This window comes from Bos indicus, chromosome 18 (genome assembly GCF_029378745.1).
Source record: "Bos indicus isolate NIAB-ARS_2022 breed Sahiwal x Tharparkar chromosome 18, NIAB-ARS_B.indTharparkar_mat_pri_1.0, whole genome shotgun sequence".
NCBI lineage: Eukaryota > Metazoa > Chordata > Mammalia > Artiodactyla > Bovidae > Bos > Bos indicus.
This window is the reverse complement of record NC_091777.1, coordinates 13,515,117-13,534,229: the sequence shown is the minus strand read 5'-3', so window position 1 is coordinate 13,534,229 and position 19,113 is coordinate 13,515,117. Positions and strand designations below refer to the sequence as shown.

The window sequence follows — 19,113 nt, the reverse complement described above, 5'->3', positions numbered from 1 at the left end:
TCCTTCCTGCAGCAGTGTCTGCTTGGCAGCACACCTTACACCCAGGGTCCAGTGCAGTCCTCCCGCGGCCTCAGAGGTTGCAGGGGTTACTCGAAGTAGTTTTGATTATGTTTTATAATGTGAGCTGTGAGCACATGGTTGGAAATTCCCACAGTGCAGCAGGGGTGTGGTACACAGAACTCTGTCCTACCCCTCTTCCAGAGGTGTCCTCATTTGGCCTTCTGGAGGTTTTCTGTGCTTGTGTTGTTTGGCTAGCAATGTACAAGTCACCCTACGACCCAACTTGATACAGCAGTCACTGTGATAACTCATGTGGCTGAGGGACACTCTGCTGGCAGCTTGGCCTCAGATATCCTGATCTTGGGGTCAGCGGGCTGTCCCAGGCACTGTCTTGTGGCCATGGCAGAGATGTGAGAGCAGCTGGACACCTATGAGGTCTTCAGCCTGACAGATCTGGCTACTGTCACTTCCTACTTATACTGTTGGCCAGTCCAGTACGTGATCTGACCAGAGTCAAGGGGCAGAGTCTACTGTTCTGGAAGGAACTGCAGAATTGCAGAGCAAAGAGTGAGGCTAGCGGTGGTGATGAGGCATTGGGGTAAGGATCTGACCCATCACAACTCATATACAAACAACACTGCACACATATTCTTTAATTTTTTTGATGTAAATGGTAGCATGCTGTATTCACAGTGCTGCATTTCTCACTTAATATTGCATCTCTGTGCTCATTGTATGTCAGGACAGACAGATCTGCATTATTCTTTCCAAAGGCCATCCATTCCCTTTGTCCCTGTGTCCGTTATTTATTGTCCCTTATTACCAGATTCAGGCTGATTGGTCACTACAGTCAGTGCTGCACTGAGTGTTCTTGAGCAAATGCACATGTGTCTTCACGGGATGCGGTCCCAGAAGTGCAACTGCTGGACCAAAGACTATCCATGTTAGACTTTGACCAGTGTGGCCAAGGTGCTGGCAGAGTCCTCTCTCTCACTGAGATCGCTGAGGCTCAGGGGGGCTAAATGTGGCACCAAGGGTGCTCCTGGAGGCCGGTAGTTTCAGGACGGAGCCAGGTCTCCTGACTCCCCCCATGTGTCCCACCACAGCACCACGCCCTGTGGATGTGCAGGTGGTGGGTAATGAGGGTGCTGGCCACCCCTGGGAATATCATGATGGGGGGACCTGCTCCCTCAGCCGGGCAGTCGGGGTGTACTGTGGGAGGGGCATAGCAGAGGCACTCTCCAGGGCCCTGTCCCTGAGGCTGAGGTTTTCTGGGGTGTGGCTCCACCCCTCTTTGGACCTTCTCTTCCCTTCCTCTGTTAGATCCAAAAGATGGTCCGGTCTTATATTCCCAAAACCACCAAGGCATGCCCCTGCCCATGCCACCGCTTTGGGGGCCACCTCCCGATGCCTAGGGATCAGGCCGTGATGCCCTACTGGGTGCCTCAGGTCCTGAGGTCTCACAAGAAGGTAAGAGGGAGGCTCGTATGGCAGCAAGGCCTGAAAGTGAGGGGTGGGCCGAGGGGGACCCAGAGATGAGGGGAAGGGTGCCGGGTTCCTTCCCCACAGTGGTCTGCATTGGTGTCTGGGGGTCTCCTCCAAGCTGTGGCCTAGGGCAGCAGAGAGCAGGAGGCAAGTGGTACTCAGGGCAGGCCCAGGTTAGGTGTCCTGGTGGTATTGGGAAGGGTGGGATACACTGCGCTCTGAGGGTCTGCTGCTACCTTTCCCATCATTTCTTCTGCCCCTCCTCCTCCCCCTCTCCTCCTTTCTCTTCCCTCTTCTCCAACTTGCTCACCTCCCTCCCTCCTTCTTCCCACCCCACCCTGCTGCTCCTTGCCTCCCCTCTACCTCACTTTCCTCGGCCTGTCTGAGCAGCCTGACCTTGTAGCCCTAGCCTGGCAGGCATGGAGCAAGGGTTCTGGGGAGGGGCCGTAGCTCAAGAGTCTGTGCTCACTCTTCGGCTCTGTCTGGCCACCTCCACACCTCTGGGTTCCAGGTCAATGTTTGTGGTGGGGTATGGTTGGCCAGGTCTAGCCCCGCTCAGTTCCAGGGCCACTCCTCTTCCTTGCTTTCTGAGTGTCCTGGAATTAGAGGCTTCTTCTGCCTTCACCCACATTCCATCTGCTGGTTTTCTGTCACCAAGTAGCAAACTGTCACCAGAATTAAAACCTGGAGGCCTTTTAAAAAAACATAACTTGCATTCTGAGCTGGTCATGGACCCGTTTCTGGGGGTCTCCAGGCTAAATCACTGGGCCCCCGTCTTGGTGGATCACTGGGCTGATGCACTTGCCCACGTTCTTATCTTTTATCCTAGGTGGTGAAAAGGCAGCAGAGTTTTAAAGGCGTCCCAGGTAACTCAGTGCACTTGTGTCTCATCACCCCCTCCCCAAGGAAGGCGGGGTTCTCATGAACATCATGATGGGAGTGGGGTAGACTTCTGTCATGATGGGTATAACACAGAGAAGGCCACAGTCTGGCACACATACCACTTCTCCGACACCTACCCTTACCAGGCATCACTAATCACCCCTCATCTTTTCCTAGTGAACCCAGAGAAGCCTCAGACTCTATCAGTTATCAATATTGACTCTCAGGATGAAACCAATTTGCATCCTGGGGTTAGGTGGTATCTGAAGTGTTTTTTAAGCTCTAATCTTCTATGATTCATGATATGACTTGTGTATGTATGTGTTATATATAAATATACATTTATGACAGTGTATAGGCTTGTATGTTGACATATTCTATCTTCATGTATTCCTGACACATTGTATGTTCATGATACCACACTTATGCATATATTCATCATACAGTGTATACATATATTCATATGTTCATGACAGGCCTAGCGCATACTCACATGTTCACAGTGCAGTTCATAATCATGACAAGGTGTGTTCACGTATCCTCATATGTGGCCTGATGTACGCGTGTCCTCACACGCTCAGTCTCGGTGTGCCAGGAGATGGTGTCTCTACTTGCACCTTTACTTTCTTCATCTCTGAAATGAGCAGAGGTGCTTTTCCTCACAGATGGTTGACATGTCTGCTTTCTCTGCATTGCATGTGAGCAAGGGAGTGGACGTGTTTTGTGCAGTCTGATCACACCCTCCTCTTTTTGTGCTGGGGCCAGATTGCACGGTGAGTGCCCTTGATGGACTCTCTGGAGGAGGACCTGAGAGAACTGAGAGGTTGGGTGTCTGACAAGGGGTTTTCCTGATGAGCAGGTGATTTGAGCGGCCCACCCAGAGCCTGGGTGTGTGCAGGTCGGGGTAGAGTGGTTGGGAAATGAGCGGCCACTACCTCTCATGCTCACCTCTTCATGTAGAAGATACTTAACTTTTCCCTGATTTTAAAAGCACAGTTAGGAGGAGCATGAATTGTCACAGCCTTTGGCAGAAGGTTTGGAGGTATCGATCAAATTTTATAATGTGAAAAATCTTTAATCCAACAAGCCCATGTCTGGGTAATATCTGTGGGCACTCCACGCATGTCTGTCTGTAGCAGTAATTTCTTTGGTGAAAAATTGGAAGCAACTTAAGTGTCTCTTCGTGGGAGGATGGACATAAATAGAGGTGCATTTGAAATGTGGCACCAGCTACCTAAAGTCCACAGCTGTTAGGGATGATGAAACGGACCCCCCAACACATTGCAAGGTAGAATAACAAGTCAGTGTAGCCCAGGCAATAGGACTCCACTAGTGTCAATTTCAGAGAAGGCAATGGCACCCCACTCCAGTGCTCTTGCCTGGAGAATCCCATGGACAGAGGAGCCTGGTGGGCTACAGTCCATGGGGTCGCTAAGAGTCGGACACGACTGAGCGACTTCACTTTCACTTTTCACTTTCATGCATTGGAGAAGGTAATGGCACCCCACTCCAGTGTTCTTGCCTGGAGAATCTCAGGGACGGGGGAGCCTGGTGGGCTGCCGTCTATGGGGTCGCACAGAGTTGGACACGACTGAAGCGACTTAGCAGCAGCAGCAGTGTCAATTTAAAAATGAAAGCTCTGTTTATGTGTAGGTTAAGGTTGGTTTCGTGTGTCTGAGCTGACAGTCACAGGTAATCCCTGTGGGTGGGAAAGGGGCAGGTCAGCCCAGCAAAGAGAGGCTTCTGGGGTGTGTGTGTGTGTGCGCATGGTGAACAAAACAGATAGCAACACGTTGCCTCAAGTTTTAGGTGGAAGAGCCAGAAATCACTTTATTAAAAAAAGTGGCCATAGAATGAGAACCACCTGAGAAACTGCTCTTCTTACTGTATAGTATAAACTCACCAATTTAGTGGTTTATTTTTATTGGTTGTTTTTGGCTTTGACTACTCTGCGTCTTTAAGAAAGTGTAAAAGCTTAGTCGTTTTATTAGTGAATCATGCATCCATTGATAACACTGTTAAAAACCAGTATTAATTTTTACTCCAGCCATGGTTTTATAGTTCAGGTGATTTATGTTAGTAATATTTCAAGCCTCAAACCCATTCAAGGACAGGAATGAGAATGTGTTCACAGGATGGGAGTGAGAGTGTGTTCACAGGATGGGAGTGAGAGTGTGTCACAGGATGGGAGTGAGAGTGTGTCACAGGATGGGAGTGAGAGTGTGTCACAGGATGGGAGTGAGTGCCAGTCTCACTGCCACTAGGAGGTTAGGGAGCCTTCTCTCCTCTGAGCTTCATACAGAGTGACCTAAAAATAAGAGATGGTTCGTTGGCTTCAAATCCAGCTGAGTTCCATTTTAGAAAAATCTGTGTTTCTGATCTTGTAAATAGAGGGCTCATGTGCTTTTCTTCTTTATGCTCTTGTGATAGTTTTTTATAAAGAAAAGATAGTTTATATTTGTTAAGAATGTATTTTATATTAGTATGATTAGAGTCAGGGTACTACATTTTTAGTAGTAGCATATTAATAGCATAGTAAAAATAAATAAGAGATATAACATCAAGAGGGTCACATGTGACCAAAGCAGGTCTTGAAAAAGCTAAAGAGCATGGAGGAGATAGAGATGTTTGAATTCCATTTGTGTTTGTGGTGGTTGTTTACTGCTTATTATGGGAAATATCAGATACTCTGCAAAAGCCCATGTTCCCTTCCCTCGGCTACAGCCACGATCAACTGATCAACTCTTGGATGATTTGGTTTCTTCTGTGCTTCACCCACTCCATACCCCCTCCTCCCCCCAAAAAAAAGGAAAAAGAAAAAGATTACTGTGGAGCAGATCACCACTAACTACCATATCCTTTCATTCATAAATCTTTCAGTAGGCAGCTCTAAAAGATAAAGACTCAGAAAACACAGCCACAAAGGCCCACAGTCGCCCTAGAAACAAACACATAGCCATGCTGTCTTCATCTCCGTGGGCGCTGTGTGAGTGCTCACACCCCAGGGCTGCGACCTGCCTTGCTGTGACACCTGGTTCCTTTGCCCTGGTTTCCTGAGGGCTCTCTCATGGGTGCAGGCTCGAGAGTACCCTGGCCCCACACCCCTCGGGGCCTGACTCACTTTCTCTGCCTAGAAGCCCCTCTGGATGTGCGCTCCGGGTACAACCGCTGGCGGATCTGTGGTGAAGGGCGCCATCTCCTCAAGTGGCAGCAGCTCCAGGCTCTTCACCAGGCTGGGCCGGTGGCCTCGGGGCAGCCAGAAAGCCCCCCAGCCTCCCTCCTGCCCCTCAACCTCAGCCTCCTGACACTCCTTCATGCCCTGCTGAGGGTCATGGAGGCCATCCGGTGAGCAGGTGTGGGTGGGGCAGTGGTGGCCTTGGGCTTATCTTACGTCCTGGGGTTTAGTTGAGTTGAAGGTGTAGGAGAACTTGGTTGTCGCGCAGCAGAGGGTGAGAGGTGGGCACCGCTCTGATTACTGTTACGTTGTTAGCATCGTCTGGATTGTTGCTCATACCTGACACACACATCTTCTTCCAGAAAATGCAAGGGAAGAACAAACCAGATGCATCAAGGTTAGGGCCAGTGGTAGGGTGGTGGAGCATCTACCCACCTTTATTTTCTCACCTGCCCTGTTCTCAAGTTTCTAAATTCCCCTTCCCCCAAAAGACCACTGGTTTCAGTTTCTACAAACTTCTGTTGTGTTGGGGTAGGAAATGGATTTTATGCCAGCCTGACCAGCCATCCCTCTGGAGTTTAAGCACACTACAGCCTCGGGGAACCTGCTGCCTCTCTCACAGCCCAGCCCCGACTATCAAGGCTCCATATTGAAAAGCCCTTTCACCAGCCTTGAACACACCTGGCCTTGCCCAGGCCTGCATTTCTCACCTGGGGCCCCACTCTGCCTCTGCCACCACCCAGGAAGCCTCCAGGGCAACCTCAGGTTCATTGCAGGGCCTCTCCTCACCTGGTTACTTGCTTTAGTCCCCTCAGTAACAGCTCTCCTCCTCCTTCTCGTCCTCTTAATGCCCCAGTTTACCCATGTCCCCAACCATTACCCCATCCACCTTCTTCTTCCTGTTTCTTTTATCACACCTATATATAAATATATACAAACACACACCAATATGTAAATAGAAGGCATACAAATACATATCAATATGTAAATGTGCACAATTAGAATTTACATATATTGACTTATTTACTTTTTGTCTATCTCCTCCACCCAGTTGTAAGAGGAATGTTCTAGAAAATGTCCAGTATCTGAAAACAGTTTCAGATGCCTTTTGCCCAGTTTTTTAGTTGTTCAAATAGGAAACCAGCTCTGTCATTGTCACTCCATCTTTTCTGGAAGTGGAAATTCCTCTCCCTGCATCCTTCCTGGCCACTCTCCTAGTACTGGGCACTCCCTGTGGTCACATATGACGCCGTGATGCACATTTGCATACAGGTGCCTGTAGTGGACCTGGGTTGCGGCTTCTCCAGGGCGAGTGCCCCGAGGAAGCAGCTGGCCAGGGTTCTGTCAGCTTTGCATGATCTGAATGGGTCAGCACTGTGAGACTTCCTTCTTTGTTTAAGTTTCATCTTTCTTTTTGTGTTTGTCAACCTGATGTCAAATTTGGTTGGACTCCCTGGTTCCCACTCTGGGAAGAACAAAGATAGAAACTTGTCTGTAGATGATCCATATTAAGTATTAATAGGTGGTTCAGGTGGGCCAAAGGAAAATTGCTAATACTTTTATGGGAGGTGTTTGCTTCTGAGCCAGGATCTTAGGGCAGAGGTCAGGCACTAACCAGCTGTTAGGAGAAATTCCTTACCTGCCTGGGGTGTATGTGGGGTGCCCTGTGAGAGCCCACAAAGCACACACCCAGTTTATCTCAGGAGAAGCTGCTGGCCCATCTGCTGGCCTGGCAGAGGCTTGCTAGAACTCAGAGGCCATAGGAGAATGGATGAACTCCGAACCTGCCCAACAGGGAGCCCAGAAGAGTAGTAATGAGTCAATCCTTGCCTTCTGGTCTGGACTTGCTGTGCCTTCGTTTTATTCAGTTCCTTCCACAGTTCTGCAGAGCTGGTGTTCTCCTTGGAGCCCAGAAGGGGAGAAGGGGCTGAGGGGGCTGAGTGCCTTCCCTCAGGTCGCACCCTGGACAGTGAGCCAGCCAGGGTGGCTCCCTGTCTCCTGTGCAGGCTCCTCAGTGGCCGAGTGTGCATTCTGCTCTGCCGCAGGGTTTCCTCCACCCTCCACCGCAGGGAGGCTCCTCACACGGGCCCTACAAGGCCAGTGTGGTTTCATTTTGGGGTCAGTTCCTAGTAATTGCCTTTCTCTTTGCTTTCTAGCCAGCTTTTTTGGGTATGAAGTTGAAATCAACGGCTACTGTCAAGAACATCAACAGAAATGTCCATCCTCCTCAAGGTCTTTAACAAAAGCCATCAAATCAGGGAGAGTCTGTGATAGTCACTGTTCTCTCAGTCAATGCAAGTTATTTATCATCAGGTGATTTTTAGTTGTAGTGGAGTTGCTGTGAATGTGGGTGAGATTCCATTATGAATATGATCAATAAATGTTATTTGTGAAACTCAAAGTGATCACTTTTTGAAAAATGATTTCCTCAGATTTCCCTTTGTGAGGGTGGGACTCATTCTCCACCTCTGTGTCCCTGAGGGCGGGGGGCCGTGACTGAACTCTTCTTCCCTTTGCAAGGACAGCACATCCTCTGGATGAGGATCCTGAAACGGCTTTAGCATCTGTTTCATGTGGATCTCACTTTAAGTAACATAAAATTGTATGCAGTTTATATTTTTAAAAACTGAGATATCATTCACACACCATAAAATTCACCTTTTTTAGAGTGATTTTGTGCTTTTTTTTTTTTTTTGCTATATTTACAAGGTTGTACAATTGCCACTGCTACCTAATTCCAGACATTTTCACCCCCAAAAGAAACCCTATACCTATTAAGCACTTACTCCTTGTTCCCTTCTCTCCTCACCCCTGGAAACCACTAACCTACTTTTTCACTTTTCCAATTTTGTATAGATGGAATATGCATCCTTTGTATCTGGCTTGTTTTCATTTGGCATAATATTGTCAAGGTTCACCCACATAGTAGCTTCATTCCTTTTTTTATGGCTGGATAGTAAGCATTGCAAGGACAGACCACATCTCGTTTATCTGTTCATCAGTTGGTAGATATTGGCTTATTTATACTTTTGGGGTATTACTAATAATGCTGCTGTGAACGTTTATTTATGACTTTTGGTGTCAACATGTTTCATGTCTCTTGGGTATGTACCTGGGGGTGCTGGGTAATATGGTAACTCTCTTTAATGTTTTGAGGAGCTGCCTCAAGTTTCCATGGTGGAAAACACTGCCTGATTTATTTGTTTATTTATTATTATTATTTTTTATAGCAAAGTTTAAAAAAAACTTATTTAATTTTGGTTGCTCTGAGTCTTCAGTGCTGTGTGCGGGCTTTTCTCTAGTTCTGGTGAGCGGGGTTATTCTTCACTGCAGTGTGCAGACTTCTCATTGCAGTGGCTTCTCTTGTTATGGAGCACAGGCTCTAGAGCACGCGGGCTTCAGTAGTTGAGGCACACAGGCTCATAACTGTGGCTCTCAGGCCCCAGAGCCTGTGGGTTTCAGTAGTTGAGGATCACAAGCTTAGTTGCTCTGCGGCAAGTAGAATCTTCCGGACCAGGGATTGAGCCCATGTCCCCTGCGTTGGCAGGCAGGGAAGTCCCTGTGCACCGTTTCCCATTTCATATTCCCACCATCAGTGCATGAACTTTCTGATTTCTCCCTGTCTGAAGAGACTCGTGTACTCAGGGTGTTGCCGTGAGTGCTAGTTGTGGGGTGACTCTTGCCTATTGTTTCTGCTCAGGTCAGTGTGGGAGCCGCTCTGCAGACACAGGTGTATTGATGTTTCTGAGTGCTTCTGTGATGCGACCCCACCATGCAGCAGTGACAGGGCCTCCCTTCCCCACACCTGCACCGGGCATGCCTCCTCCTCTGAACCTCTGCCAATGTGAGAGGTAAAGCGTGCTGTGACCTTTTAACTGGCATTGCTTAACTGAGGTGTGAGCAGCTCCTCATACTTTTGCCAGCATTTGTGCTGCCTCTTGGAGAAGGTGATGGCACCTCACTCCAGTACTCTTCCCTGGGGAATCCCAGGGACGGGGGAGCCTGGTGGGCTTCCGTCTGTGGGTTCGCCCAGAGTTGGACACGACTGAAGTGACTTAGCAGCAGCAGTGCTGCCTCTGCTGCAAGTGGTCTGTCCACAGCCTTCGCCATCCCTTCTGCTGTCTCACGTGGTTCCAGCTGAGGACAGCTGATGATGCCAGTTACTGTACTTAAAGCAAGACAGAAGAGCGAGGCATCTTTAACTAGAATGTCCTTGGACTTCAGAGTGCAGTCCTGGGGGCTGCAGTCATGGTCGAAGGTGTGTGTGAAGCATGGAAAGTCAGCCAGGCATAAAGCAAAGCACAGGCTAATGTGTGTGGGTCCCTGAGTCACTAAAGTTTATGAGCTGGGATGGCAAAGTATGAACCCTCATGGGCCTCCGATTGTCATCAGTTGACACAGTTGGGACCTGAGACATGCTGTTTCATAGGCATAGCTTTCTTCCTCAGGAGGTCTGACTACAGAAACTGAAAGCAAAGAGATGGTCAAGTGGTGACGGTGCTAGGAAGAAAGGCAAAGCAGAAAAAAGATGGGTGGTGATTGGGTGGGGGCCCTCTCTGAATAGGAGACCTGAGCGGAGGATTGAATGGGGTGACAGTGGGGACAGAGCCCCAGACTGTGGGGCGACAGGTGCAAAGGCCCTGACGATGAATATGCATGGGGTATGAGGAAGCTTAGGAGCCCAGTGTGACTACAGCGGAGAGTGAAGTGGACTGTGGTCAGGGATGGCAGTCTGGAGGTTAGCTCAGGCCTGGTCCTGAGGTCTTGGCATCATTTGCGGGTCTCAGGGTTTATTCTGACTCGAGGAAGCCCTTCGGAAGCGCCTGGACTGAATGGCCCCAGGCTGGCTTCTAACCTGCTCCCTCTGGTGGCCATGCTGAGGACTGACTGAGGAGGGGCAGTCTCGCTACCTGGGAGGGTGGGAATGAGCCTGAGCTCCTGGTGTGTACTGAGCGTGGAGACAACAGGATTTGCTGGTAGATTGGCTGGGGTGGGAGAGCAGCGGGGGAAGGAGTGGGTGTGATGGGCATGGTGGAGGAGCCACGTAGAGGCGCTGACATCACTGTTAGAACTGAGTCTGCGTGGAAAGGGGAGCTGTGGCTGGAGGGGTAAATTTGAGTCACCAGCTGGCTTGTTTTGGAGCCCTGGGGCTGGATGCAGTCACCTGGGAGTTGATGTGGGTGGGGAGGATGGAGACTGTGGCAAAAGGGGGGCCAGCTCCTGTGGGTCCTGCCATCTGCCTGCTCCGGGTCATCCAGGGCACCAGCAGACACACCTTCTCTACCACTGGATTTCTGGACGGCAGAGTTGAGACTACATGCCAGGCCAGAAGACTGTGATCTGGTCACTAAAATGATACTGAGGTGTTCCTAAATGATTGACATGTCGCATAGCAATAAACATGGGATCTGATGTTGTTACCTCTCCCCTCTCCCTAGCTTCCTCCCCTTCCTCCTCTCCCATTCCCTCTGCTTCCTTCTATCCCCCTTTTACCCATTTTTTCTCCTCCCCCTCCTCCCAGTCTTCTTTCTGGGTAATCTTTCTGCCATCAGTGATCATGTACCAGAGGCTCTCTACAGTCTAGGAGGGCCAGTTTCAGGATCTTACGGTCTGTCTGTGTCCTCCTGGTGCAGAACTGTGGAGGACCCCCTCCCCTCCATTACCACCACCGAGGGGTTGCCATGGACAGCGGTGCCTGGCAGGCTGTAGTCAGTCCATGGGGTTGCAAAGAGTCGAACAAGACTGAGCAACACACTTAATGGTAAAGGTGGTAAATTTTGTTTGTGCACTTCACCATAATAAAAAATTAAATGGAAACAAAACTGAAATCATTGATGTTTACCATTGGTGTCGATCACTTGCTTGTTGTGCTCACAGCTGTTGTCAGCTCGAGTGTTGTAGTCTGTGTCTCGTGTAGCCTAGGGGACCTGAGGGCTGGGCTCTAAGAGCACGCTGGTGGAGTCAGCTAATCTCCAGGGCAGGGGGATCCTGTTGAATTGCTCTACATGTTTTACGAGGTGCCTACTATGTGCTAGGGGTCGTGCCAGCCACTCATGTGGTTCCAGCACCCAGTGTGAGGCCTCTTAATTGGCTTCAAATGTAGCTGCGGTGTTCCTGAGCCGCTTAACGACCTTGGGTAATGAGGTGTCTCAGGCACAATATTTGTTTAATGCTTTATTCATGGGCACAAAACAGTGGTAACATTAACTTCAGGGGAACTTTAATGATGTATGTGTTTGGTGAAGTCCCCAGCTCCCGACCCTTAAGGTGCTAGATCTGTTTGGGGCCATGTGAAATGTTTTGCATCACTTACAAGAAAGAAAAAAGAGGTGCTGTTTTTCTTTGGGAAAAGATGAGGTATTTCACAGCCAAACCTTGTTCTCCTGTGGAACATTTGTCAAAGACTGCAGAAAGGAAACACATGGAAATTTCCAATACTTCTTCTAAAGGAAGGAGCTGGACTTGTCACATCACATGCACCCATCTCCCCATCTACTCACCTGTCACAGGCTGAGGCCTGCTCTATTCCACCAGTTCTGGGGTCAGTGTTTGTGTCCAACCAGCTGGATGAGGCCAGTGATTTCATCTTTCTGAGCTCCCATTTCTTCACTTGCCAAGCGAGGCTTTGTTGGTGACAGGCTTGGTGCGTAGCCCAAAGCCTGGCCTAGAGCAAGCAAGCCTTCAATGCATGTAGTCAAGTTGTAGCCATGACCAATAATAATAGTAATATATTCTGAGATAGGCACTGTTTTCACCCCATTTTACATATGAAACTGAGGTAGAGCCCTCTGGTTCTGTTTCCTCTTAGAGTACAGGTGTGAAATGTGCAGGAGCCTGGCCAGGCTGGACCCTTGGAGCTGCTCCTTGCTGCTTGAGTGGCTGTGACTTCTAGATCCCTGGGTATCCCCAAGAGCCTGGGATCCAAGGGCCTGCCTGAGAGGAGGCCAGAGGTTGTAATTTCCTACCTCTGGACACAGTGAAAAGATTAGAAACAGAAAGATTATCACTTCATTTCTTTTCCTATTTAAATAGCTACCTTCCTTCCTGCTCCCCTCCAATCATTCCAAACAAAGTTTGCTTGGGGTGTTCAAGCTTCTTCCTTGTTTCTGTCCTCCCAGGTGAATGAGAAGCTGATTACGACCCGGGTGGGCAAAAGCAACCCCTGTTTGTGCAATCCCAAATTCTTCCTTCTTAAATAAAATTTAAGACCATCTGAAAACGAGCTGCAGGGGTGACCTCTCAGCTTTGATTCTTGGTTGAGTTTCTGAAAGGCATATGAAGCTGAGCCTGCTAATGCGCTGAAATAATTAACCTCAGCTCCAGGGAGGTGTTAATGCCTGAGGTATTCGCTTGCCAGTTGTCTTGCAGCTAGTGAGAAGCAGTGTCAGCCTCTCCCACTTACTGTCAAGTCGCAGCCTTACCATCTTTTCCAGGCTTGCTGTCGATCCCAGCTGACGGCAGCCACTTGACTCTGGTCCAGAGGATGACATAGGTGCCTCCACCTGTGCTTCCGGATGGTGTCCCTAGGGACAGACCTAGACAGGTGGTGGCAGCCAGCTTCCACGATGCCCAGTGGTTCCCCCTCCTGGAATTCACATCCTGTGAACCCCTGCCCCACTCACTGCACCACAGCTGGTCTGTGTGGCCAGTAGACTCTGCAGAAGTGATGCTGTCACTTTTAAGGTTGGGTCCTGAACAGTGCTGCGGCTTCCATCTTGGTGCCTCCTCCTCTCGCTCTCCTACTCGCTCTCCTCTTCCCCCTCCAACTCTGTCTCTCTGTCTTTCTGTCTCTCCAAATCTCTCCCCACCCTTCCCACTTCTCTCTTGGATCCTTTTCTTTGTGGAAGCCGGAGGCCATGTCCTGAGGAGCCCTGTGGAGAGGCCGCATGTCAAGGAACCTCAGCCTCAGTCGCTTGAGTGAGTGTGGCTACAGGTCCTCCTGCTTGTGCGGAGCCTTCATGACTGCACCATGCCATCTGCATGGTTGACTCTTCCTGCAGGAAAGTATCTTGGGTCTAGTAAGAGCTGGAGACATTTACTCATTACCCACCTACTGAGTGGACAGCTGATCATGAATAAACTCAGGAAGGTAGGAATGTGAGAAGATGCTTCTAATAAATGAGCTAGAGAGACTTCTTTGCGGCAGTTACTAAGCATTACATCACAATGTTTTGCTGTTCTGTGATGGAAAAGGGGAAGGGAAGTGAACTGATGTTTTGTAAGTGTCAACAGTAATGATACCTACTCTTCACTGTTTCCCACCTCTACCTGCTTCACATTCTTTTTACATGCATGGTGTTAATTCATCCTTCCTTTAACAAACAGGTGAGGTAATGGAGGCTCAGAGAGGTATAGTGATTTGCCCAAGGTCACACAGCCAGGCAGTGTGTGAGTGTGGGTTCAGCCCAGCGATGTGTCCTTGCAAAGGGGTGAATAGTGAATGGGACAGATGTGGAAGGGACAGTGCATCAGAGCTTGAAGGCACTGACGTTCTATAGATGGTGATCATGTTATCAAAAAAAGAAAAATTGAGACATACTGACTGAAAAAATATTTTTTATCAGGTGTATGAATTTATAAGAAAAAGAATCTTAAAAGACAGTCAAATAAATTGCTTGTTTTGAAAAGAAAGTTACATGAAGAGAAAACAAAATTATGCAGAAAGGTTTTTACCTATCAATGTTAGGCCATATCATATCAGAATGTTGGAAATTGGGAAGACCCTGGAAGTGAGGCACTTATGGTCATCATGGCTACATGATCTGGTTATTCCAGATTAGCTCTAAGGATTGAAGCTTTGGTCACTCTATCTTCCTGGTGAAGCAGCTGGCTGGGTTTCAGGTCCTGGCTATTCCTGTGTCAATCATACTAATTTTTAAGTAAAATTTTAATTTTTTGATAACTTCAGATTTGTCAAAACTAAGGAACATTGTTCTTAAGTAAACTGTAGATGGTATTCAGATTTCACCAGTTTTTCCATTAATGTCCTGGGGCTCAATTCAGGATACCTTACTGTGTTTCTCACACATTTTGAGTGAACTTGAATTTGCTCTCAAAACCTTGGACCCTGAGCTGAAGTCCTACTAGTTAATCAGGAATCCATTCAGCTGTACCTTTAAGGGATAGCAGCCCAAAAACTTCTTGTGCTTTAAGCCCATTTCCTCCAGTGGCATGGTGGTCACAGTGGGTAGATATATTTCATCTCCTGGGCCGATTGTAATCTGTTGGTGGGTCTGCGTAGTGTGTCAGGAATGAGGAGACCACATCTGAATACCATGATCAACTAGCAAAGTCTGTTCTAGTCATGGGAGTAGAGAGGAGTGATGTGTGCTGAGTATATGCCTTCAGCCCCAGAATGTTTCACATTTCAACATTCTGTCCCCATGTCTAGGAGGGGAAGTCATATTTGAGTGCAGGATTATGGAATGAGGTATCTCTACCATCCTAGGCACACTTAGACAAGGGTAGTGGTTGTGGTGGTGATGATGATGTAAACATAGCTGCTGCTGCTGCTGCTGCTAAGTTGCTTCAGTCGTGTCCAACTCTGTGCGACCCCATAGACGGCAGCCCACCAGGCTCCCCTGTCCCTGGGATTTTCCAGGCAAGAACACTGGAGTGGGTTGCCATTTCCTTCTCCAGTGCATGAAAGTGAAAAGTGAAAGTGAAGTCGCTCAGTTGTGTCTGACTCTTAGCGACCCCATGAACTGTGGCCTACCAGGCTCCTCCATCCATGGGATTCTCCAGGCAAGAGTACTGGAGTGGGGTGCCATTGCCTTCTCTGTAAACATAGCTAGGTACCATTTATTGAGTGCTTCTTAAGTCTCAGGCACTGTATTAAGTTTGCCACGCAGATATTGTGCTTATTCCTTAGAACAGCCCTGTGAGGTAGGGCACGATTGTCATTCCCATTTTATAAATGACAAAATTAAGACATAGGTAAGGAATTTTTTCCAACTCCTGCAGCTTTAAGTTTCCTTTTAGAGGAATCATTGTTCTCCAGCAAGGCAAGGGTCGCCAAGTGCTGTCCATTCAGAGGTTCTCTGTCTCAGGCCGCACGTCACACCATTCTCCTTAGGTGTTGATCATCATCTGACCAAGTAAACTGTTTTGGGCTTTGGCAACTGCAGCATTCTGTGGGATTTATTCAGAGGCATTTGGGGCAAGAGCAGGACTGAGTGCAATTTCACAGAGGTGGCAAATAGGGAGGGCCAAGAGCTGTATGCCCAAGAGAACGTCTGCAGGGTTCAGGAATTGAGAAATGATTTCCTTAAATGTGTAATGTATATCTGTGCCAGGGATGCAGATTAAAATCTGGGGTTTCAAAGGAAAAATTGCCGTCCCCCTAAAGGAAGTTCTTCATTGATTGCAGGAAAAAACAGATTTATTTTTTTTTTTTTGTTTTGGTAGGTAAAGTTCTCAGTAATCTGAGCCCTTACAAGGTTGTGAAACCCCATCTGCCCCAGGGCTGTCCTGGCCGCACACCCCAGCCTGACTGTTACCCCAGTTTTTATTTCCAGCCTCCTTTCCTTTGCTCACTCTCTCTGCTGAGAGCACCCTCGCTCCCTACTCTTTTCCTTTTCAGAGTCCCTTTCTTGTGGATGCAGCTTCTCTTCCCCAGGCCTGTCTCCCTGCTGTGTCCTGGCTGGAAGCCTCTGGAAGGCAGTGTTGTATGCGATGTTCTCAGGGCTTGGCCCAGGGCTTGGGGGTGAAGTGGTTCAGGAAGTTTCATAGGCCGATCAGTGTCTCTTAAAAAGTGAGCACATGTGTAGCCAAGAGGAATCTTCTTTCAGCTACATCTTCAGAACTGCAGGAGCTCCTTAGACAGGAATATCTGTGGCCAGGGCAAAGATTAAAGCACTGTACTTTTGTCACACTCTTACTGCACTGTGCGCTGAACACGTGTCCCCTTATCTCACTCTCACTGAAGTCCTCTGGGCAGGTGGTTTTTCCCCTTTTATCGAGGAGGTTATGGAGACTGAAGTTACTTGGCCAGGGACCCACAGCTGTCAGGAATTCTTGCTGATCCTTGAACCCAGCAGCTGCCCAGAGTGCAGGCTCCCAACCTGGAAGGACATTAGAGTTGAGAAAGATGGCGGGGCCAGGATGCAGGGTTTGGGGCAACCTCCTCCCCTCCACCTCACCGTGTCTCCCACTGCCCACCCATGATCAGAAGCCCAGGCTGCTCTGTTGTATCATCTCCCAAAATACCTTCTCCCCTCTTGCTGGGGAGTTGTAGCTGCATGTTCCTTAAAATGCAATTATAAAGACAAAATATAAAAAGTAGTTACCTAAAGCTTTGCAGAATCTTCAAAGTGTATTAAAACTGTTCTACTTAATATCAGTTCAGCTCAGTCGCTCAGTCATGTCCGACTCTTTGCGACCCCATGAACCGCAGCACGGCAGGTGTCCCTGTCTATCACGAACTCCTGGAGTCCACCCAAACCCATGTCCATCGAGTCGGTGATGCCATCCAACCATCTCACCTCTGTCATCCTCTTCTCCTCCTGCCCTCAATCTTTCCCAGCATCAGGGTCTTTTCAAATGAGTCAGCTCTTCGAATCAGGTGGCAAAAGTATTGGAGTTTCAGCTTCAACATCAGTCCTTCCAATGAACACCCAGGACTGATCTCTTTTAGGATGGACTGGTTGGATCTCCTTGAAGTCCAAGGGACTCTCAAGAGTCTTCTCCAACACCACAGTTCAAAAGCATCAATTGTTCTGCGCTCAGCTTTCTTCACAGTCCAACTGTCACATCCATACATGACTACTGGAAAAACCATAGCTTTGACTAGACGGACCTTTGTTGGCAAAGTAATGTCTCTGCTTTTTAATATGCTGTCTATATTGCTCATAACTTTCCTTCCAAGGAGCAAGCATCTTTTAATTTCATGGCTGCAATCACCATGGGCAGTGATTTTGGAGCCCAGAAAAATAAAGTTGGGGAAACAGAAAGAAATAAAAATAAAGTTGGGGAAACAGAAAGCTGGAGCCCAGAAAAATAAAGATGGGGAAACAGTGGACTGTTTCCACTGTTTCCCCATCTATTTGCCATGAAGTGATGGGACCGGATGCCATGATCTTAGTTTTCTGAATGTTGAGCTTTAAGCCAGCTTTTTCACTCTCCTCTTTCACTTTCATCAAGAGACTTTTTAATTCCTCTTCACTTTCTGCCATAAGGGTGGTGTCATCTGCATATCTGAGGTTATTGATATTTCTCCTGGCAATCTTGATTCCAGCTTGTGCTTCCTCCAGTCCAGCATTTCTCATGATGTACTCTGCATTTAAGTTAAGTAAGCAGGTTGACAATATATAGCCTTGACGTACTCCTTTTCCTATTTGGAACCAGTCTGTTGTTCCATGTCCAGTTCTCACTATTGCTTCTGGACCTGTATACAGGTTTCTCAAGAGGCAGGTCAAGTGGTCTGGTATTCCCATCTCTTTCAGAATTTTCCGCAGTTTCTTGTGATCCACACAGTCAAAGGCTTTGGCATAGTCAATAAAGCAGAAATAGATGTTTTTGTAGAACTCTCTTGCTTTTTCGATGATCCAGTGGATGTTGGCAATTTGATCTGTGGTTCCTCTGCCTTTTTTAAAACTAGCTTGAACATCTGGAAATTCATGGTTCGCATATTGCTGAAGCCTGGCTTGGAGAATTTTGAGCATTACTTTACTAGCATGTGAGATGAGTGCAATTGTGTGGTAGTTTGAGCATTCTTTAGCATTGCCTTTCTTTGGGATTGGAATGAAAACTGACCTTTTCCAGTCCTGTGGCCACTGCTGAGTTTTCCAAATTTGCTGGCATATTGAGTGCAGCACTTTCACAGCATCATCTTTTAGAATTTGAAATAGCTCAACTGGAATTCCATCTCCTCCACTAGCTTTGTTCGTAGTGATGCTTCCTAAGGCCCACCTGACTTCACATTCCAGGATGTCTGGCTCTAGGTGAGTGGAAGTGATCACACTTCGTGATTATCTGGGTCGTGAAGATCTTTTTTGTACAGTTCTTCTGTGTATTCTTGCCACCTCTTCTTAATATCTTCTGCTTCTGTTAGGTCCATACCATTTCTGTCCTTTATTGAGCCCATCTCTGCAAGAAATGTTCCCTTGGTATCTCTAATTTTCTTGAAGAGATCTCTAATCTTTCCCATTCTATTGTTTTCCTCTATTTCTTTTCATTGATCGCTGAGGAAGGCTTTCTTATCTCTCCTTGCTATTCTTTCGAACTCTGCATTCAAATGGGTATATCTTTCCTTTTCTCCTTTGCTTTTCACTTCTCTTCTTTTCACAGCTATTTGCAAGGCCTCCTCAGACAGCCAGTTTGCTTTTTTGCATTTCTTTTTCTTGGTGATGGTCTTGCTCCCTGTCTCCTGTACAATGTCACAAACCTTCGTCCATAGTTCATCACTTAATATAAATATAAATATTATATAATATAATATAAATGACTATAAATGTTACAAAGAAATGACATAAATAGAATTTTTGTAAGTGGTTAAATTTGGTAAATTTCGAAGTTGAGTTGGTCATTGAGCAAACCGATTCTTTTGGGGAAGAGATGTGTGGCCATTTGGG

At 47.7% G+C, this 19,113-nt stretch overlaps 1 protein-coding gene across 1 annotated transcript in view; it reads left to right on the top strand.

Moving 5' to 3' along the window:
- The window catches only part of C18H16orf95 (chromosome 18 C16orf95 homolog), a 31,892-nt gene extending 13,208 nt beyond the window's left edge, over positions 1–18,684 (top strand). The window contains exons 5-8 of the mRNA XM_070770424.1: positions 1,324–1,470; positions 2,315–2,351; positions 5,502–5,712; positions 7,699–18,684. Of these exons, the coding sequence (XP_070626525.1) occupies positions 1,324–1,470; positions 2,315–2,351; positions 5,502–5,712; positions 7,699–7,717 (414 nt within the window). The 3' untranslated portion in view covers positions 7,718–18,684. The remainder of the gene's footprint in view (positions 1–1,323; positions 1,471–2,314; positions 2,352–5,501; positions 5,713–7,698) is intronic.
- Positions 18,685–19,113: the final 429 nt, after the last annotated feature.